The sequence below is a fragment of the Aquarana catesbeiana genome, linkage group LG04 (genome assembly GCF_042186555.1).
Source record: "Aquarana catesbeiana isolate 2022-GZ linkage group LG04, ASM4218655v1, whole genome shotgun sequence".
Classification (NCBI taxonomy): Eukaryota; Metazoa; Chordata; class Amphibia; order Anura; family Ranidae; genus Aquarana; species Aquarana catesbeiana.
Window position 1 is genome coordinate 597,138,915 of NC_133327.1, and position 24,000 is coordinate 597,162,914.

At 42.5% G+C, this 24,000-nt stretch overlaps 1 protein-coding gene across 1 annotated transcript in view; it reads right to left on the reverse strand.

Annotated features, from left to right (window-relative positions):
• The window catches only part of RAB1A (RAB1A, member RAS oncogene family), a 70,364-nt gene that overhangs the window by 20,002 nt on the left and 26,362 nt on the right, over nt 1-24,000 (reverse strand). The window contains exon 2 of the mRNA XM_073628208.1: nt 9,570-9,642. Coding sequence (XP_073484309.1) covers nt 9,570-9,642 — 73 coding nt within the window. The remainder of the gene's footprint in view (nt 1-9,569; nt 9,643-24,000) is intronic.

A 24,000-nucleotide genomic window follows, 5' to 3' on the forward strand; every position in this document is an offset into this window, starting at 1 on the left:
AATAATGGAAAGTGGTAAAAACAAAAAAAAGCGATTTTGAAATTGATGGCAGCAAAAAGCTTGCAAATTGAGTGGTACTCATAAAGATATTTTTGCAACTAATTAGGCTTACTGGCAACAGGTCAGCAACATTATTGAGTATAAACAGAGCATCTTAGAGAGTCAGAGTGTCTCTAAAGTAAAGCTGGGCAGAGGTTTCCCAATCAGTAAAAAGCTGCGTCTAAAAATTGTTGAACAATTTCAAATAATGTTCCTCAATTTAAATTTGAAAAGACTTTAAATATATCATGTACAGTACATATCACAAGATTCAGAGAATCTGGAGAAATCTCTGTGCACAAAAGACAAGGCCTATACGCATGTTGGATGCCCATGATCTTTTGGCCCTCAGACGGCACTGCATTAAAAACTGGCATGATTCTGGGATGGACATCACTGCATGGACTCAGGAATATTTCCAAAAAACACTGTCTGAACGCAGTTCACTGTGCCATCCAAAAATGCAGGTAAAAGCACTATAATGAAAAGAAAAACAAAGAGAAACTGCGCTCTGGTAATACACACAACAAATACCAAAACTAAGAAGCTATACAGATTAAGAAGCAGTAAATCCTCTGAGCAACACAAACACAGAAATAGTAAATTGGAAAAAATTGGATTCGCGCTAAAGGCTGACATGCAAGCGAGTATTCACCAATAAATCCTTAAATGCATATCATATAAATATACAAAGTGAAGAAATATCAAAGTGACATAACACCAAATTAGATAATGTGAGATATAAACACAAAATGAAAATACAATGAGTAAATACACGAATAATAGAGATAGATATATATCTATATATAGATATAGATATATATCTATATATAGATCTCTCTCTCTCTATCTCTATATCTCTATCTCTATATATCTATATATCTATATCTAGAGATATATAATCTATATCTGAATCACCAATGTGATAAGAAAATAAAGGGCTGAATGGTCTCCGCTATACATAGAAATAGACCACAACCGATAAGCCAGAATCCTTGGGATATCCTGGCACAACCAGGGCGTTGTTATCGTGGCATAAACACTTAAACTGGCACGTTTTGGACATCAACCCGCATTTAGGATGAATGCACCATAAAAAAATAAAAATGCTACAATAGTGTAAAACCATTAACCTTAATTAAAAGAAATATCAATAATAGCACTCACATGATGGTAGTAAGGTAAGCGCCTAAAGTGTCCAGAGCACCGGCCGGTAAGCTCGCGGACAAACCGTCCTGCTGGTAACCACAACAGCGATGAGAGGTGACGTCACTTAAAAGCGGTTGTGTCACCTCTCATGCGTGTTGATGTCCAAAATGTGCCAGTTTGAGTGTTTATGCCACCTTAACAACGCCCTGGTTGTGCCAGGATATACCAAGGATTCTGGCTTATCGGTTGTGGTCCGGAGGTCTGGAGAATTTATCCCTATCAAGCTTTCTCTGATCCCTGTAGTGGGGGATCATGAGTCTCTGGTGATCGGCCATTGTTTACTTGTGGTGGTGGATCGAGCACTATTTCTATGTATAGCGGAGACCATTCAGCCCTTTATGGACTATTTTCTTATCACATTGGTGATTCCGCTATTTATATATATATGGACTCGTGTATTTACTCATTATATTTTCATTTTGTGTTTATATCTCACATTATCTAATTTGGTGTTATGTCACTTTGATATCTATTCACTTTGTATATTTATATGATATGCATTTAGGGATTTATTGCTAAATGGTGAATACTTACTTGCATGTCAGCCTTTAGCACAAATCCAAATTTTTCCCAATTTCCTAAAGCACTATAATGCAAAGAAGCCATATATGAACCAAAAACACTGCCATTTCTCTGGGCTAAAGCTCATTTAAAATGGTCTGTTGCAAAGTGGAAAACTGTTCTGTCATCAGACAATTTGAAATTTGACATTTTCGGCAACTATGGGGGCCATGTCCTCCGGACTGTTGTCAGCACTTAGTTCAAAAGTCTGAATCTCTGACGGTTTGGGAGTGCATACACCATGGTAAACATGGCCCTGTCCCAAATATGACATGTGTTGCTGCCATCAATTTCCAAATTCCCTAATTTTTTCTTAAAATGGTTCCTTTTTGCCTTTTTAAAAATTGGATAGGTTTTCCTTTGTGCATACAATTTGAGTTTGAGATTTACAAATCATTGCGTTCTGTTTTTATTTAGATTTTACACAGCATCCCTACTTTTTTGGAGTTGGGGTTGCAGAACTCCATTCAATATATTTTACTCTTCAGTACAGTGGGAAGGGGATAAAAGAGGTTCTAACCCTTCCTGAATCTTCTAGTAAAAAAGTGTTTTATTGCGGTCAGTATCTTTTGAACAGATTATCACACATCCTGTCATATAGATGTAACAGGAACTAAAACGAAATCTGCACAATTTAGATAAAGACTGCAATAAAACCTGACAGGATCAAACCCTTTCCCATTCTATCCAACAAGTTTTGGACATAGTTCTAATTTATGTGACCATTCCACTGAGAACATGCATTCGTATTGCATTGGTTTAGACTTAGTAGAGTAGGTCTTTAGGTAGCTCTGTATGATTACAAATGGGAGAGAGCATGGGTATTTTTTTTTTTTTTCCAAAATCATGTTATACTTATCTGCTTTGTGCAACCGTTTTGCACAGCCCGAACCTTTACTGGGGTCCCCTGCCGGTTCTCAGCCCCGCCCCCTCACATAATATGACTGACCGCAGCAGAAGCCAATGACTCCCACTTATCAGCCAAACTTTTGAGAGCACAGAGAGGGGAAAGAACAGACGCCAGGCACAGCGCTGTATCGATATAGGAAGTTAGTGTTAGGGAAGGGGGGCACTGGAATAAACAATGTTTTTTTACCCTATGGCAAAGAATTAATCAATCAAAGGTAAAAGTACCTCTGTTAATACATTTTAAATTGTGTTTGTCTGCATTCTTTGTTAATTAAAGCAAGCAACCTTGATGCAGACCCTCACTTTTGACCTTGCTCAGCTGCTTGGTTTTCATGTTAATGCTTTCTAAGTCACTGGACTAGAGAGACAAGGAATTACATCAGTTCTTTGAAAAACATGTGGAATTACAATATAACTAACATACATACTCGCCCATGTAGATGCAGCATCTGTCTGTCCCCCACTGGCAGGAAGATTGACAACTGAGCAATCATATGACCACTGATCGCTCAGTTCTGTGTCTTCACTAAGCAGAGAGCGGTGACTGTCAGTCACCGCTCTGCGTGTTGCATCGGGCTGTGGAAAAGGCGGGAGCGACTGGTTCAGGCTCTCAGTGGCGCACAGAGGCGGAGCCAGCTGCCGGTCAGACATCTGGGTGGATCCGGACATTTTCGGGATCACTACAAAATCTGGACCAGCTGACTTCAGCCAACAGCAGGCTTTAACCCACTGTCAGCTAAATCGGCGTCACAGAAGCACAGAACTAAGTGCACTCCTGTGACCAAGAGGAGAAGTATGGCCAAACAAGTTTGGACATACAATGGGTAAAAATAAATATTGACCATGTCACCATTTTTCTAGGTACATATATTTCTAAAAGGTGCTAGTGACATTAAATCATCACAACATGTCGGTAACAGCCCATGCAATCCATACATACAAAGAAACCCAAACAAAATACATTCAGAAATGAAGTTATGTGTAATAAAATGGAATGACACAGGATAAAAGTATTGAACACGCTAACGGAAATGTATTCAATGACTTCAAACAAAATCCTTTGTTTATTTGGCAATGACAGCTTCAAGATGCCCCCTGTATGGAGAAACTAGTCACATGCATTGCTCAGGTGTGATTTTGGCCAATTCTTCCACGCAGTCTTCAAATCTTGAAGGTTCTGTGGACCTCTTCTATGAACTCTGATCTTTAATTTTATTACACAACTTCATTTCTGAACTTATTTGTTTTGGTTTCTTTGTATGTATGGATTGCATGGGTTGTTACTGACATGGTAGTGAAAATTTTGTGTCAATAGCACCTTTAAAAATATATTTACCTAGAAAAATGTTGACGTGTACACTTATTTTACCCACTGCATATCTCCTTAAACTTTGCTGCAGCATAGCCAGGTAGGCAAGTGGCATTCTTAGAAAGAGATCGGGCCACATATTTCTCTTATGAAGATGTACTTCAACCCTTTATGTCCAAAGTTCACTGAAGCATACATGCCCATGCCAAACTTAGCAGCTTCAGTAAGGGTCAATTCACACTATGTGCGGTGACAGATGTTTTAAATCGCATGATTGCTGTGTGTCCCATTCACACTGCAACGCAGCCTAGCACTACGCTGTAGCAGGCTGCTTTCAATTTTATTTTAATACTGTAACTAAGGCGCCGTAAAAGCATATAATATGTTCTGTGAAATTCAAGACTCCAGGCACTGCGATCAGCTACATTTGTACAGTTAGATTACCTGCGTTTAGCTGTGTTTACGAGCGGCTGCGTTTAGAACATTCTTGACATTTCTGATGTGCTTCCTGTTGCTTTTCTTTCCTTCTTGCCACTGCTATCCGCAGGAGAAATAGTACACTGCGATTACTTGCAGTTATGTGCAGATAGCTGCGCTAAATCGCTCCTGGACGCAGTCAATTCTATTTTTTCTATCTGCACAGAACCGCATGTAACTAAATCACAGCTAAACGCAGTGTGTGAATGGGACCATAGGAAAGCATTGTGTGCTTTTAGCTGCGGTAGAAGACTAGAAAATCCGCAGCTAAAAGCACAATTCTATCCGTCCGTGTGAAAGGGGCCTCATGGGCAATAAAATGTTTTGTAAAGCAGTCACTAAAGAAACATGGAGGCTTCCCTCTGCAAATTCTAATACTCAAGCTGTCCCTGAATATTGTTTTGGATAACCCAAATTAATATGCAACTTGTGATGTTCAAGTAAAGTCAGAACTTCTGATCTGCGCATTTTTTTTCGGGATAGAGACTTTGAAACCAATGAAGCCGTATGACAGCTTGACAACTAGTATTTTCAGAAGATCAGCTTTAGCAGTTCCTGTATACCTCTGTCACAGGAGTTCTTTCAAATTTGTGTTACACTTAAGGAATGTTAATATTCAAACAATAAGACAAATTAGCAACTGAAAATTGTGAAGTGCGAAATTTTTATTTTGCCTGTTAAATTATGTATGCCCACAGAGGTACCTGATCTGCTAAAGTATAATAGGATCCAGGTTACCTTCATCACTGCTGAAACCTTAATCCTTTCATTGTTCATTTCATGAAAAATATACCTCATCTTCCCAGCCCCGTGTCCCAGTTAAAAGTAAAACATAGAAAACCTAATGCATCTTTAAGCACATTGTTCTAATAATGAATTAAGGACAAAAAGTCAATTACAACCTGCAGAGTACTGCCCAGTAATGGTACACATAGGAGGGTTATTTATAGAACAAGGAAATGAAAAAAGGTCTTAAAGCATGATGCACACAGGAAGTTTAGGTTCATTTAACGCAGAGAGCGGAACAAATAAACAAACAGAGGAGGTTGCTGTACAAACTATGCAATGTTAGTACAGTGATTTCCCTACTGTGCTATTGTATTCTGAAAAACCCTAACAAGCCCCCCCCACCTAACACATCAGTCAGCGCTTGTAGCCAATGGCGGTTGCCAATCGGCTGCTACTTTTCCAGCATGCTTGTTCGTCAGAAGCCAGTCGTGAGATCGGCTTCTGTCACACAAGGAGCTGTACACACAGGCCAAAAGTTGGCCACTAACGGCTGAACTGACCATCAGCCGATTTACAGCCCATATGTACCTAGCTTTAGGGCCTGTGCACATCCCAACACTGTGCTGTTCAATCCACACTTAACTGTGCACCGAGGCTTGTTGCACTAAGCAAACCATATGCTTTGAACGCACCCCAATGCAAGAAAAAAAAAAAAAAATAGACCCTGCTCGAATCTTCAAAATGCATCCCACTGCAACAAAGCATCTGCATCTACGTGATCAGATGTACTGGAGCATAATTTATGTGCACTGGGCTGTAATTAACAATGAACAGTAACACACATACAGTGCACTTGCATTGTGGTGTTAAATTGAAGGACAATTTAGTCTTTTTACTAAACATATAGCCCCGAAGGTTAAAAAAAAAAAAAAAAACCACAGTAAAATCTGAAAACAGTAATTTACCATAGATCACCTTTGTCATGTTTGTTCCAGTTGCTAGAATAAACGATTGTGTTTGAAAGTAATCTACCCAAAAAGGAGAAATACAACCAAAGCTTGTTTGGCTGTACTCCTGTGGATCACAGAAGTACAGCTTATTCTTCACTCCTGTGACCAGTTTTCAGCAGACAGCAGGCTGAAGCCCACTGATGTCATAGAGCCGGTCCAGGCTCAGGCAAGATCGCGACAATTGAGTTGGGATCCTCTCACATGCCTGGACCAGCACCTGGTTCAGCCTCTCAGCAAGTCGCTGAGAGCCTGAGCCGGCCACACCCTCCACTGCCCAGCGCTCCAGTGAGCGTGGGGGGGTCAGAGCAGAGAGCTGCTGAGTGAGAGCTGTGTTCTCAGTGTTAGATGCACCGGGGGACAGATGCAGAAACAGACTGATGCTTCGTTCACCTAGGTAAGTATGCATCTTAAAATAAAAAAAAAAAAAAAAAAAAACACAAAAAACAAAAAAACAAACATACTTCTCTTTTAAAGCTGAACTCCAGGCAGATATAAAGATATATCAGTAAAAAAAAAAAATATGTTTTCATGCAAGCAGTGTAAACAGTGCAAGTACTTCAATTGGACTTGGTATCAGGCCTTACAGCAATTTGTAGAGAATAACTTAGATGGGGAGGTGGAAAGCATCAAGGAGCTATTTCAATGTTTTGTAGTACGCATCTGCCAACAAAGAACATTCTGATAGGAGGAGCACAGTGACAGGGCAGTTCATCAGTCTGCGCTTTCCCTTTCACCGTCCAGTCACAGACTAGGGGAGGAATAAGACTTGTAAGGCTACGTTTACACATTTGCAGTGTGTTCACTTGTCAAGATAGGGCAGTCTATTGATCTGAATGAGCTCCCTAGTACACGAAAATACACCAAAAATGAAAGGCATTGCCCCATAACACATGGTAGTACATTATGGTTCCCTACAATGCATATGTGTTGGGAAAAGTGTGTTTAGGTGCCTTTAAGAATAAATGGCACTGCAGCACCATGGCACTGACGGCACAACAAAAAACCAGGAGAGGACTTCATCCTCTTCTGTTCAGGCAGAGCAGATCAGAAATAGCTGGGTGTAATTGGTCACCTACAGAGCGGTGTCAGTGTCCACTCTGCAGATACGGAGCAGACACTGATGTGTCATCCCCCCACTCTGATCAACAGGGGATAAGCTCACAGATCGCCAACAGATCGCATCAGGATCTGCCCCGTGTGAAAGGGGCCTTATGGCTTCATGCACACTGGTTTCTTGTAAACGCTGTTTTTTTTGACAGGACGTCGCTTAAGCTACATCGGAGAGTTTAGCAGTATTTGGCGTTTGGGCAATTATTTCATTGGCCAGAAATTTTATTTACTCTGGACATTGAATAAACGCTGCAGTGCTAAAAGCGCCTAGCATTTAGGCACGTTTACATGCGTTTAACAGCATTCAGTGTTTGTGGTCAAAATTCTCTCTCCTGAACGCGATTGGGCATTAAGAAAACCTCCTCTAAACTCCCCTGCTACTAAACTGCGCATGGACACATAAAATTAGCGGAGTTCAGGGGCAGAAAAAATAAAAATAAAGACACACCTAAACTCACAAAAAAAAAAAAAAGTTTAACAGCAGCAGTGTGTGCATTGGGCCTTACTGTGTATTTAGCTGCTTGCCTGCAGTCCTACAGAGATGCACCCTTAGATTTTGTTGACAATCAGCAAGAGATCGGCACAGACAAAACATTCAATATACCCAGTGTTTGCATTGGGCACACTAAATACTTCAAAAGCCAGTATCGGCATAACAGAACAAAAGATTACAAATTCTGTTTATTTCTTTTCCCATTGACCAGGCTGACATGAAACATTGCGGAAAAGTGAAGGGTTATGATACCTCTAGACACATTATGCACAAACACTGGCAATACAGACTTAACAGTTGTAGGACAAAAACCTGTGAATGTATGATCCTTGGGGATAAATTGGGTGCCAATTACCAATCAGCTTGATTGTATAAGTGTCAGAAGCTCGTTAGTGGCCATCGGCAACAAGATTTTTTATACACACACAAACCACAAGAACTACATTTACAAAACACACAGGGACTTAAAGTTATTATAAAGGTAAAATGTTTTTTTACTTACCTGAAGCCCTGTATTGATCCAGCTCTGTGTCAGGCTGCATCTCTTCTCTCCCCTCTTCCTGCATTCACAGGACACAGAGGTGGGAGCAATTGGCTCCTGTTACTGTCAACTCCTCTGTGGAGGGGGCGGGCTTAAGCTGTGCTATGTGCATTCATGGACGCACACATTTTGTTAAAGGTAGTACTCTGAAGAGGAGGAGGAGCAGACAGTGCAGGCGGGGGGACCCCAGATGATGAGGTAATAAAATATAAATATATATAATAAAAAGATATACCTGCATGCTCTGTGCAATGGTATTACCTCTTCATCTAATCTTTAACAAGATGTGTGCTAAATGATAGATATATAGCTCATTTAGCATGCACTTTAATGTTTGCAATGGGAATTAAATCTTTAGATGGCCAATTTCCTAAAACTCCACTACGATCAAATGCATATACATATTTTTCCTGCATTCAATTTGAACAAAAACCTATTTTATCCTTAAAAGTATAAAAACATTTTCTAACTTCACTCTCTAACTCTGCAGAAAGCAGATCCAAGGTACAATGCAGGCTATAGCCATACACACTGTACTCCAAACTGCACACTATTTAGAGGATCCTGTTCCTGCCAGCTACCAAGCAGTGTTAGTATGAGCCTGTGGGGGGTGCTCTAACAGAAGCAGATGGTTATAGATGTATATCCTGCTTTTATACATAATTTAATATTGTACCGATTATACATTATTTAATAACTGAACAATCTACATAGCCTATTCAGATGTTCACTAAAGCCAAATGAAACAAAAAGGTTGCTGCAACTGTAAAACTCACATTAAAATGTCAGTTCAAGGGGGGTGTCAGCAGGTTAATAAAAAAAAAACAAAAAAAAAAAAACAGACACTGGCTTGTGATCTCTGGAAGCGCCCAGTGCACACAGTTCTGCCCGTCTGCTGCCCATCTGACCAGGGCGTCACTCTATCCTATGTACAGAGTGGACAGATCATTGTGGCCGGTTTCATTGAACATCTTGTCCTTTCAACCAGATATTTCTATCAACACGTTGCACACTTTCTATTCCAGGGGTTTGAGGTGGCAAGGTGAATCACTGCACTAGAGTACCCTAAGCTGTAAATAGGACTCCACAGACTACAAAGCATGAATTCATAAACACTTCAATAACCAGAAACATTGCAATTGTATCCAACATTAAATAATGGAAATAAAATGGTGTACTTACTGCAAACCTAAGCAAAAGGCAAGATTTCCCCACACCGGAGTCTCCAATCAGAAGCAATTTGAATAAATAGTCACTGTAAAGAGAAGGAGGAGAGAGTTTATACATAGGAAAGACTTAATAAGTCAGTCATCTTCCCCGTGTCACCATCACATGACAGAATTTCCACAGCTCCATCCAGAAGATACCTCCCCCATCCTCTCCCAGCCAAGCCTGCAAAAACCTGGCAGCTTCTACACAGACACAAATGTTAGGCCAAATAAATTTAAAAAATAAATAAAAAAATATCATGCAACAGTTATACTCAATTCTATACACCAAGAAAACTAAATTCTACAAAAAAAAAAAAAAAAAAAAAGCCTAAAAGTATGATTTTCCTGTATTTTTTGCTACTTTATACTTGTTTTCCTGTTGAAGATTTGACCAGGACGAAGGTTTAATCACATTAAACTTCTGAAATTACAGCATGTGCCTTGTATTATTGATTTTTGCTGGATTTGGTAAAATAAAATTATAATATTCAATGCATGCATTTCTGCTTTTAGAAATATGGATCTTTTAGGCATTAAAGTAGAATTGCAAACATTTTTTTTAGCTTTGGATACCGTGGAAAAGCATCAGAATACCGATCAGGTTTTTATGGCAGTTTGTGCCAACCTTAGGGAGATTTATATTTTCTAGTGGAGCGATCAACAGAGCAGGAATAGAGAGGAAATCTTCCAATGGTGATACTAGTTCTGGTGAAAGCCAGGGATTTCCCTTAAGATTGGATGGATTTTTTTTCCTTCCCGTTTGGCTATGGGACCAATAGAAACAAATGGGGGAAAAAAAAAAAAAAAAAAAGGCAAACGGCCCTTTGTCTTTAGTTTCACTTTAAGGCCCGGTTCCCACTAGTGCGATGTGAGAACCCTGCGAATCCAGTGCGGGTTCCCACATCGTACCTGAATCGTTCGCCTGACCTCACACTGAGGTCTGCAAACCGCTACGGGTGTCAAAGTTAACGACACCCCCAGATTGGTTCGCAGATCGCAGTGCGAACTGTGAAATGGTGCAGGAATCGGATTGTATAGATAAGAACACCCATGCGATCAGATTCCAGTGCAGACCAAAAAAAAAGGGTCCTGCACCATTTTGGTGCGAATGTGTTTTCAGCCAGTTTGTATGGCTGAAATCGCATCGCACAGGCATTGCATGTGATCTGCATAGCAATGTGAATCACATGCAATGTCTGACATCACACTAGTGTGAACCAGGCCTTAAACTAAACTTCAGGATTAAAAACACACACCCTGGCATTGCACATTTATCACTGCAAATATGAATGAGATATAATTAACCCATATGTAGAAGACTGCAGTAAAGTGCCAAAAGAAAAAACACTCCTGGTTACTATGGCAATGAGTGCCAGACACCCTCCCCCTCCTCTAATCATGATTAAACCAAACAGAATAATAGGCCAAATCCTAAAGCAATAGCAGCATAAAAACAAGGTTTCCAAATTTTGCTAATTCTCCCCAAAAAACACAGGAAGGAGGCCCACTAACAGTATGTTCAGAAAACACACAAACCCCCTCCATGGAAATAAAGAATCAAATACCAAAATCTGAGCGTGCAAAGTGAAAAAAGTCATGCATGCAGTCAGCATGCTTGCTTCTGTCTGGGCTTCAGTAAAAATTGATAGAAGAATATATGAAAATTGTCATCATTACAGAAAAAAAAGGAAGGAAATGCAACTGTTTACTGCACCATTAAAGCAACCATAAAGACTTATTTTATTTTACTGAAATAAAAAATAAGTTATACTCACCTGCTGGCCCCAAACCACCTCTTCTGGGGTCCCCTGCTGCAGCTGTCTGCTTCGACTCCTATGTGTGCCCCCACAGGAAACAGCTTCCTATGGTGGCACACATGCGGGTACACTGCTCAGCCGAGCTGTGGGTGTCCATAGACGCACTCAGCATGACTTGGCCTGCCCCCCCCTCCCTCCATGGATGGCTCCTGCTGCTCTGAGCAAACCTGAGCGGAGGGGAGAGAAGACCTGCAAATGGGCACAGTGCTGGATCCATGTAGGACTCAGGTAAGTATTTTGGGAGGGGAGATGGAGGAACAACTAATGATTAAAGTTTTTTTTTTAACTTAATGCATCAAAATAAAAGCGTTTAACCACTTAAGCCCCGGACCATTTAGCTGCACAAAGACCAGAGCGTTTTTAGCGATTCGGCACTGCGTCGCTTTAAGCCCTGGTTCACACAGGGGCGGTACAACTTGCAGGTTGCCTCAGCGAGGCGACCTGCACACGACTGCCACGGCGACTTGCAAAACGACTTCTGTATAGAAGTCTACGCAAGTCGCCCCCAAAGTAGTACAGGAACCTTTTTCTAAGTCGGAGCGACTTGCGTCGCTCCTATTAGAACGGTTCCATTGTACAGAAAGGGAGGCGACTTGTCAGGCGGCTAGGTCGCCTGACAAGTCGCCCCTGTGTGAGCCGGCACTGACAATTGCGCGGTCGTGCGTCGTGGCTCCCAAAAAAATTTGACGTCCTTTTTTCCCCACAAATAGAACTTTCTTTTGGTGGCATTTGATCACCTCTGCGGTTTTTATTTTTTGCGCTATAAACAAAAAAATAGCGACAATTTTAAAAGAAGAAACGCATTATTTTTTACTATAATAAATACCCCAAAAATATATAAAAAAACATTTTTTCTACAGTTTAGGCCGATACGTTTTCTTCTACATATTTTTGGGGGGGGGGGGCAAAAAGCGTTTGATTGGTTTGCACAAAAGTTATAGCGTCTACAAAATAGGGGATAGTTTTATGGCATTTATTAATTTTTTTTTTTTACTAGTAATGGTGGCAATCATCGATTTTTATCGTGGCTGCGACATTATGGCGGACAGATCGGACACTTCTGGCGTGATTTTGGGACCATTCACATTTATACAGCGATCAGTGCAGTTAAAAATGCATTGATTACTGTGTAAATGTGACTGCCAGTGAAGGGGTTTTCTCACTAGGTGGCGCTGTAGGGGTTAAGTGCGTCCTAGGGAGTGATTCTAACTGTGGGGGGGTGTGGCTATGTGTGACAACACTGATCACCGCTCCCGATCACAGGGAGCTGTGATCAGTGTCCTGTCACTCGGCAGAACGGGGAAATGCTGATGTAAACAAGCATTTCCCCGCTCTGCCTCTCCGTGAGACAATCGCAGGTATCCCCTGGACTTCGAGTCCGCGGGACCCACGACCACACTCACGGAGGTCGCGGCGCCGCGTGAACCACTTCTTAAAGGGCAACGTAGGTACGTTAACGCAGGTACGTTAACGCAGGTACGTTAATCTGCCTGTACATGCCCTTCTGCCGACGTATATCGGCGTGAGCCGGTCGGCAAGCGGTTAAAGACCACTGATAACTTAGTTCTTAGTGCTCTGTGAGCAGAGAGCTGATGACTGTCAGTCACCCCTGCCTGCTCTGCCCCCCCAACACACACACACACACACACACACACACACACACACACACACTTGGGTGCTGGGTTGTGGATGGGGTGGGAGCAGCTGGCTCAGGCTCTAAGCAGCTCGCTGATAGGCTGAGCTCTGTGACTTCAGCAGACAAAAGCCTTTGGCCCGCTGTCTGCTGAAAACAGGTCACCAGAGTGTGAACGGAACGCGCTCCTGTGATCCACAGGAGTACAGCGAAACAAACTTTGGCTGTACTTCTCCTTTAAGCTCGGTTCACACTTGTGCGATGCAGGAACCAACTCAAATCCAGTGCAGATTCCCGCATCGCACCTGAATCATCGGCCACACTGCCCTCTGCGAACCACTGTGGGTGTCAATACAAAAAGTTAATGACACCCCTAGATCCGTTAACAGATTGCAGTGCAAACTGTGAAATGGTGCAGAAATCGGATCACATGAGTGTGAACATCCATGCGATCTGATTCCAGTATGGACCAAAAAATGGGTCCTGCACCATTTTGGTGCGAATGCGATGCAAATTCAGCCATATAAACTGTACAGCTGAATTTGCATCGCACAGACATCGCATGTGATCTGCACAGCAATGTGTTGTGAATCACATGCAATGTCTGGTATCACACAAGTGCCGATAGAGGTATATAAAAACACCCCGACTACAATATTTTTCAAATGAAAATAAAACCCCTAAAAATCAAGGAAACATACATTTTAAAGGTTTAAAATCACAGCTCAATTTATTTACACCAAGCAAAAACAAATACATTGATAGAAAATACTGTAAACCCTTTTATTTTTTAAGATAAATGCAGATTTACAGCTGAAAACAAAGAACCAATCATCTTTGTGAAGTACATGCTGAAAACCCTGATGCTCTGATAGTCTTTGCTAGATCACAAATAACTAGCCATGTTGAAGTACATGAAGCATCCCGAGTGTGACCTGCCCACAGCACTGTGCTGGAATAATGAGGTATGACAGTTACCATGGCCACAAAGAGGCGCCGTCACCTGTAATGTACACAGTATGGAACAGGCGACAACCAGGACAAAGCCCCAGGACACTTCAAAATGGGCTCTTCAATGTAGAAGTCTGAGAGTGCTCCCGTATATGAGTGTACATCTCCTACAGCTGTGTCCTTCATTAGAGAAACAAAAGGAGAGGAAAGTACACACTGGTTTGCTGCATTTATCATCACTAAAATAAAGGGAAATCTAGTATACCTTATTAGAAGAGCTTACCTCAACATAGAAAAAACACAGAGAAAAGAGCCCCTATTCTTTTTTTAACGTTATCCCTCCCTAACATAGAACTATATATTCACACCACCTCTCCAGCGACGCACAGTCCAGTAACAATACTCATCTCCTCTCCAGCGACGCACAGTCCAGTAACAATACTCATCTCCTCTCCAGCGATGCACAGTCCAGTAACAATACTCATCTCCTCTCCAGGGACGCACAGTCCAGGAGCTCTCTACCAGCCTCTGACATCTTCGGCCATTTTGATTGGCCAGGCTAAGATTATGTCATCCCCACATGAGTTGGAACGGTACATAACCTTGCTGTGTACAGTGTTAATAGACAGGTAAAAAGGGATTGTAAAGCCTTGTTTCCATTTATATAAAAATAAACATGTTATACTTACCTGCTGTTTGCAGTTGGTTTAGCACAGAGCAGCCCCGATCCTTCTCTTCTCGGGTCCCTCTTCTGTGCTCCTGGCCCCTCCCTCCTGTCGTGTGCCACCACAGCAGGCAGCTTGCTATGGGGCCACCCAAGCCGAGTCACAGCTCCCCGTGTCCATTCAGACACAGAGCTGCGGCCCGGCCCCACCCCTCTCTCTCCTGATTGGCTGACTGACTTTGGGTGACCGCAGCAGGAGCCAATAGAGCCACTGCTGTGTCTCAGCCAATTAGGAGGGAAAGTCTCCAATGGTTGAGACATTCGTGAACATCGCTGGACAGAGACAGGGCTCTGGTAAGTATTAGGGGGGCTGCTGCACACAGAAGGCTTTTTATCTTAATGCATTGAGATAAAAAAAAGATTAAAAAAAAAAAAAAAAAAAAACACCCTTCTTACTTTATAACCCCTTTAAAAGTGGATGTAAAACCCCTCACATTATACCCAGTAAAGTGAACAACCTCAGATGACAGAGATGAAACATATCCCTCCTTCATAGGTTTTACTCGTTTATCTGCAGCCTTCTGATCCCTACAAAAAGGGAATATTGTATTAAAATCCTTCTGCATCTGTGAGGAGCACAGGCGGAGGCGGCGGAGAGGCTGCAGTTAGACCCCTTTCACACTGGGGCAGGAGGTGCGTCGGCGGTAAAGCGCCGCTATTTTTAGCGATGCTTTACCGTCGTTTTAGCGGCGGCATTCGCCCACTAGCGGGACGGTTTTACCCCCCCACTAGCCGCTGAGAAAGGGTTAAAAACCACCGCAAAGCGCCTCTACAGAGGAACTTTGCCTGTGGTATAGTCGCAGTGCCCCATTGATTTCAATGGACAGGAGCCGTGTATACACCGCTCCAAACATGCTGCTAGCAGGACTTTTTTCAGCGTCCTGCTAGCACACTGCTCCAATGTGAAAGCCCAGAGGCTCACACTGGAGACACAGCAGCGGCTGTTTCAGGTCGGTCTGCAGGCGCTATTTTTAGTGCAATAGCGTCTGCAAAACAACCCAGTATGAAAGGGGTCTTAGAGTGTGAGAGCTGATTGGAGGAAAGGCACACAGCAGAAGAACTGTGTTATGAACAGACAAGCTGTGTGCTGAGCTTCCTCCCTGACACAAACGTGTCGAGAAAACTTCTCAGAAGTGGCAAAAGCTGATGACAGAGGAACAAAGCACCAGAGAGAAACTACACTTCCTATACGGTCACACCGAAGGTGGCTTTGAAATTGTGTGACTTCTCTTGAAGTCGCATGATTTCTAAGTCACATGTCAGTGCAACTTCAGGTGCGACATGGAAGGCATCTGTACGACTTCATGCATAGTCGCACCTGAACTTGCAAAAAGTAGTGCACAAACTACTTTCAAAATTTGCACCGGTATGACCGGAGGCTTAGAGCTTTGGAGAAAGACGAGTAAACACTACAGATATATGTGCTTTGTTCGGATTTCATGACTGATGTTTACAACCACTTTAAATGCAGAAGAGACATAGTATATTCTCTTCTGTATTAAAAAGCCTGTCTGGTCAAAAGAAAACTTTACTTCTTAACCACTTCCCGCCCGCCCTGTAGCGGATTGACGTCCGGGAAGTGGTTCTGTTATCCTGACTGGGCGTCATATGACGTCCAGCAGGATAACATGCCGCCACGCGCCCCCGGGGGAGCGCATTGCGGCGATCGGTGGAGTGGTGTGTCAGCCTGACACACCGATCTTGGTAAAGAGCCTCCGGCGGAGGCTCTTTACCACGTGATCAGCCGTGTCCAATCACGGCTGATCACGCTGTCAATGGGAAGAGCCGTTGATCGGACCACCAGGGAAGGGGGAACATGTGGATGGCCAGGTATGTACCCCATGGCCATCCACATGTGCCCAATATGTGCCAATCAGTGCCCACAAATGGGCACTGATTGGCACCATTATGTCCCAGATCTGCCCAGCAATGCCCCCAATGTTTTATCGGTGCCACCCGTCAGTGCCCATCGGTGCCACCCATAAGTACCAATCAATGCCACCTACGAGTGCCCATCGGTGCCACCTATGAGTGCCCATGAGTGCCCATCAGGCAAATTTTAAACAACTGCAGGTCCCTACCCATTTCCCCTCAAGAGCCATGTGGAAGAGCTTCTAATAGGTTTCAAAATGAATACTTTTACATCCAAGAACTCTGAACATGCCCATAAAAAATAAAAAATAGCTTTTAAAAAAAACTTTTAGCCTGGCATAGATGGCCCAATAAAAAGCTAGTGATGCTCCTAATTTGAGGACCTATTATTAAAAAGAGACCCTGTCAACGATAGATTTCATAGACAGGATCAGATAGCAGCGGGTGTCACCGCTGACAACTGCCACTCCACATGAGTAAATGGAGGCTCCTAACAGGTCCGCCTGAGAAACTGACAGGTGGACCTGATCGGAAATCCCGTGTGAAAAGGAACCTAAAGCAGCAGCCCACTGCCACAATTTGAAAAGAGCGTCAGTCACACAGATATTAGAACTACAACTACCATTATCCAGTGCAGCTTGTAGTTCTTAATGAAGTTGTAGTTCTTAGTGAGCGCTCTCATAGTACACAGATTTTTCCTGCACTTCAGAAGGGAGATATAGGCAGACAGCTATACTGAGAGTCTGCAGGAGCCTGACATTGCACCCGCGATATGCTGATTGCAGTTGCAATGTTTTACAAGCTGCAGTATTAAAAAAAAAAAAAAAAAAAAAAAAAAAAAAAAACACGTTTTTCCTCCCACCATAAACAGAAACACCACTTGTTTCACAGCAGCACCCGGCTTAGATCACATGGTCTCCTTTTACCAGCCATTACTATAGAGATTTTATTGGTTTCAGTCAGTAATGGTGAACAAAGAATGAAAGGCATACCTTATACGTAGATACGATAATTACAAACTACATACAAAAACAATGTTTTAATCTAATACTACACTGATAAGATTTATGTTACACTGATCTCTTTTGCATATAAAGTGAGACATTATAAAGTGTTTAGTTGCCTTTAAACAGAGGTGTGGCAGTCCATATAAACGCTGCCCTGATGTACACCTATGACTAGTCACAAAGACTAGAAAAGCTGGTTTTGCCAGTCCTCACAGTCCTCTCTACATGCAGATAAAATAAGCCTTTCCATCCACACTTGAATATTATGAATATAGCACGTGCCCCCATATTTTTCAGCTTCGTGTCCGTTTAAGTCAGGATACGCAGACTGTAAGGCCCGGTTTACACTGGTGCGATGCGAGAACCCTGCGAATCCACTGCAGGTTCCCGCATCGCACCGACTCACATGGCAGTTCACACTGCCACATGCCAACTGCTGGGGAGTGTCAATACATTGTTAATGACGCCCCCAGTTCAGCTTGCATATCGCACTGCGAACTGGCAGTTCGGACATGAATCGGATCGCACAGGTGTGAACAGCCATACGATGCGATTCTGGTCCGAACAGAAAAAAGGGTCCTGTGCGTGTTTGGACCGAATGCGGTGCGATATCAGCCATACTATCTGTATGGATGAAATCGCATCGCACAGACATCGCATGTGGTATGAACAGCAGTGCGCTGCAAATCACATGCGATGTCTGGCATCACAGCAGTGTGAACAGGGTTGAGAGCTGAGCTGAGAGAACTTGCAATAAGTTAAAGTGGGAGTCCACCTAAAAAAAAAATTATATATATATATATATATATATATATATATATATATATATATATATATATATATATATATATATATATATATATATATATATATATATATATATATATATATATATATATACACACACACTAACCCTTTCATGACTAAGCCTATTTTTGAAATTTGGTGTTTACAAATTAAAATCCATATTTTTTGCTAGAAAATTACTTAGAACCCCCAAACATTATAAATATATATATATATATATATATATATATAAATTTTTTTTTTTATCTAGAGAATAAAATGGAGATTGTTGCAATATTTTATATCACACGGTATTTGTGCAGCGGTGTTTTAAATGCAAATTTTTGAAAAAGGGACACTTTCATGAATTTTAAAAAATCCAAACAGTAAAGTTACCCCAATTTTTTGGTATAATGTGAAAGATGATGTTACGCCGAGTAAATAGATACCAAACATGTCACGCTTTATAATTGCACACACTCGTGGAATGGCGACAAACTATGGTAGCTATGAATTTCCATAGGCGATGCTTTAAATTTTTTTTACGGTTACCAGATTAGAGTTACAGAGGAGGTCTAGGGCTAGAATTATTGCTCTCGCTCCGACGATCGCAGCGATACCTCACATGAGTGATTTGAACACCGTTTACATATGCGAGCGCGACTTCCGTATGTGTTTTCTTTGTTGCGCGAGCTCGCAGGGACGCTTTAAAATTTTTTTTTTTTTTTTTTTTAATTTATTTTATTTATTTTTATACTTATAAATTGTGTTTAAAAAAAAAAGTTTTTTTTTTTACTTTTATTGCTGTCACAAGGAATGTAAACATCCCTTGTGACAGTAATAGGTGGTGACAGGTAGGGCTGCAACTAACGATTATTTTCATAATCGATTAGTTGGCCGATTATTGTTTCGATTAATCGATTAATCGGTTAATAACCTTAGGAAAAAGTGTGGTGTATAATTTAGTTAATATGTAAAGTTTTTTTAAAAAAAAGGCAATTCTTAAATATCTCTATGCAGTGGTAAATATAAATAACCAACTATACGGTTAGGGAGCAAAATATCTAATCCACTCTGAGAATAACAGACAGAAGAGATATACTGTATATACTATTAGAGGAGATATACTGACTATATTGATCTGTGTGGCCAGCATAAGGCTTGGTACACACCTATGCAGTTTGCTTTTGATCCGTTCCTGCAGTGCTTTTTGCTGTGCGTTTTGATTTTTGCGCATGTGATTTTGCGGCGATTTGCGTTTTTTGCAATTTTTTTGGCCAATTTGTTGTTGGGCAAATTAAAAAACACAAATTGCTGCAAGAACGCATTACATGCTTTTCTGCAGCTTCTCTATTGAAGTATAATGAACCGTTTTGCGTTAAAAGTCCCTGACCCTTTCCAAATACGCAGCGGCTGAAAAAGCGTAGATGTGAACTTGTCCCGTAGGAAACCATGTCAATGAACTGTAGTGCGTTTCTGCAAAAAGCACCACAAAACACACAGATGTGAACCAGGTCTAAGACGTTTAGTAACATAATGGGGTTAAAAAAAACTAAAATTATAGTACAAAAAAAGCAGATAATCACTACTGTAAGGGGTTTTTTTTTTTTTTTTTTTTTTTTTTTTTTTTACTGTAGAACTGTGAAAGTAATATTTACAGTAACAATTATTTGCTCTTTTTGTACTATAAAGGACTCATTTTAGTTTTTTTTTAACCCCATTATGTTACTGGCCGATTAATCGATTATGAAAATGGTAATCGATTAATTTCATAATCGATTAGTTGGCGATTAATCGATTAGTTGTTTCAGCCCTAGACAGGTACTCTTTATGGAGGGATCGGGGGTCTAAAAGACCCCCGATCCCTCCTCTGCACTTCAAAGTATTCAGATCGCCGAAAACGACGATTCTGAATACTGTGTATTTTTTTAATTCCGCGCCATTGGCAGCTGAGTAAACGGGAAGTGATGTCATAACGTCGCTTCCGTGTTTACAATTAGAAGGCTGGAACGAAGCCATTCATGGCTTCGTTCCAGCCCACCCCCAGCCGCCGGAGGCAGCCGATTGGACACCGAGCCTCCCGATCGCACGGGAGGCCCGGTAAGAGCGGCGGGAGGGGGGGCGTCCCCTCCAGCCCGTCCCCAGCCGCCGGAGGCAGCCGATTGGACACCGAGCCTCCCGATCGCACGGGAGGCCCGGTAAGAGCGGCGGGAGGGGGGGCGTCCCCTCCAGCCCGTCCCCAGCCGCCGGCAACCGAGTAGACACCGGGCCTCCCGATCGCACGGGAGGCCCGGTAAGAGTGGCGGGAGGCTGTGGGAGGAGGATTCCCCCCCTCCCGCTCCTCCGGTATAACAGCCGAGCGGCTTTTAGCCGCATCGGTTGTTATATACAGATAGCCGATCGCCCGATGTAAACAACGGTACCGGGATGATGCCTGCAGCTGCGGGCATCATCCCGGTATAACCCCCGAAAGCCGAGTACGCACATCAGCGTATGGTCGGCGGGAAGGGGTTAAAAGTCATGTCTCAGGGTCCAGCGATGTCGGCAGTCGAAGCCGATCAATCGCTCAGGTCTCAGGCAGCTGCCGCCGCCATCCCCGGCGAGGGAATCAGTAAGTGAAGCGTTGCGGCTTCACTTCCCGGTTCCCTACTGCGCATCCTAACTGGTCCCCGCCATCTCCTGGGACCTGTGTGTTTCCCAGGAGATAGCGGAGGGGGGGAGTGGGAAGGGGGCGTGACTCCCACGGGAGTCTATTCACGGAAGTGGGTGCAAATACCTGTATTAGACAGGTATCTGCACCCCCCTCCCCCCTGAAAGGTGCCAATTGTTGCAACGGAGGGGGGGAGGAATCAGATGAGCGGAAGTTTCACTTTTGGGTGGAACTCCGCTTTAAGAAATTACATAAAGTCTCAGACATCTTCCATTAAGGTCTTCATGTTACATAATTTAAATACCATGTCCTAGATATATTAACTTATTGTAAAATCTATTTTCACACTTTTTTTTCTCCAATTCCCCCTCCCCCCACCCCAAGTCTTGCCATCTCTAGCTTTAAGTGCATTTTTCTTGTATTGCCATTTGTTTTATGCATTTTGCACAAGCTTTAGGTTAGTGTTTTCAATAGGGAGCATATTTTTGGGCAGCACGGTACATTAAAGTGGCAGTAAAGTCATTTTTTGAACTTGCACCTAGGTAAGCCTATAATAAAGCTTGCCTGTAGGTATAGTGAATATCTCCGCAACTTGCAGTGTTTAGGAGATATTCACACTGGACGCAGCTGGTGGCCTCACTGGCACATGCACTCTGAAGGTCCAGCATTCAGAGCTCTCTGCTGGGGGGCCCGAGGGCTCCCACATTCACACACAGGAGTGATGTCATCGTGGCCCCGGCCACTCAAATAGCTGGAGCCCGCAAAGCCGGGAGGAGGACCGGGGTAAGATGGAAGCCCTGTCAGCTGTGACAGAGCACTGCTGGAGGGCTTTGTTCTAAGGTAAGTATTTCAAAATGTGTTAGTATGCAATGCATACTATGCCATTGCCTTGCAGGGGTTTTTTTTTTTTTTTTTTTTTACGCTGCCGGTTTACTATTACTTTAAAGCCCAAATGCAGGTGAAATTTTCTTTCTGTTTTGAACAGAGTGGGAAAGAATGTCAGTTTTATTGCCAAATCCTTTTTAATTTTTTTTTTTTTTTTTTAAGCATCCCCATTGGAGAGAGCTGCCAGCAGTCTGTCAAAATCAAAGCAGTGTGCATGTACCCATTAAAGCTCATCTCCAGAGAGAAAAAAAAGCTCTCTTGCAATGAGGCTGCCACATGCACTGTAAGGATTAACCCTTTAACTGCCACCCACACACACTGTTGTAAGCAAAAAGATGCAAAAACAGATCAGACAATGAACAGGGTAAAATGTTTGTCAGAAGGCTTTTTACCTTCATGCATTTTATATATGAAGGTAAAAAACCTCCTCTGTGTAGCAGCCCCCCTAATACTAACCCAAGCCAAATCTTCATCCAGCAATGTGCAGAATCTCGGCTCTCCGGTGGACTCTCCTTCCTTATTGGCATTGGCTCCCTCAGTCAATCACAGCCAGTGAGCCAATGAGAGGAGAGAGGGGGCGGGCCGAGCTACAGATCTGTGTGTGAATGGATACAGAGCCACGGTTTGGGAGCGAGCCTGCTTTGGTGCCTCCAGAGCAATTTGTTTGCTGAGGGGGCATTTGGCAAGAGGGAGGGGACAGGAGCACCGACGGGGGACACAAAAAGAATAGAAAACCACTGCACAGGGCAGGCAAGTATAACATGTTATTTAAAAAAATTATTATATATCTCAACAAACAGACTTTAAATACTTCGGCCCCATTTTTTGCGATACAGCACTGCGTCGCTTTAACTGACAATTGCGCAGTCGTGCGACATTGTACCCAAACAAAATTGACTTTTTCCCCCCCACAAAAAAAGCACTTTTTGGTGGTATTTGAGCACCTCTGCGGTTTTTATTTTTTGCACTATAATCCATTATATATATATATATATATTTCCGTTTAGGAGGATATGTATTGTACAAATTTAGAAGAAAAAAAAAAACACGTATATTGGTTTGCGCAAAAGTTATAGTATCTACAAAATAGTGGATAGATTTATGGAATTTTTTTTTTTTTTTTTTTTTATTTTTTTTTTTTTTTACTAGTAATGGCGGCGATCTGTGATTTTTATTGTGACTGACATTGTGGTGGACAGATCGGACACTTTTCACACTATTTTGGGACCACTGACATTTATACAGCAATCAGAGCTATAAATAGCCATTGAAAACTGTGTAAATGTCACTGCCAACACTAGGGGGCGATCAAGGGGTTAACTGTGTGTCCTAGGGAGAGATTCTAACTGTGGGGGGAAGGGACTGCCTGGGGGAGGAGACCGATTGTTGTTCCTAAGCAGTAGGAACAACAGATCGCTCTCCTCACCCCTAACAGAATGGAGATCTGTCTGTTTACATTGACAAATCTCCATTCTCTCCTTCTCAGGAGCAATCGCGGGTAGCCTCGGCCATGCGCACGTGGTCTTACATCACATGGCGGGCGTGCGCCCCATACTCCTTAAAGCGTTTGCCGTATACAGCGTTTCGCACAGGAGTGCCATTCTGCCACTGTCAAAAAACGGCAGGCAGTCAGCAAGCGATTAATATCACTTTAAAAGCTAATTTAGGACTAGGTGGCTGCAGAAAACTCCACTCCACTATGCTCTGGCAGTGGACTACCCCTTAGCGTCTTCAAGTGCGATTCAGGGCTATGGGCTATGATTGGACTTGGTCAATCACGGTGAGAAGGATCTTTAAAAAAGTCCATAGCACAAAATTAAGACCAAACTGAAGGCAGAGAAATCGGTAGAGCGCATTCCTGACCGCAAACCTGAGAACCCGATGAAAAGCTGGATTAATTGGAAAATGGATATCGTCTTGTTTCAGCAAACTTGTTGCAAAAAATAAATCCCAGGACAGAATATATATTTGATCAAAAAAAATAAAAAGATCAGCAATGCACCTGACCAGCACTGCATTTCCCCGTTTACCTATGGTCAGCTACAACAGTGCTCCAGTCCCCAGCTCACTCAGTACC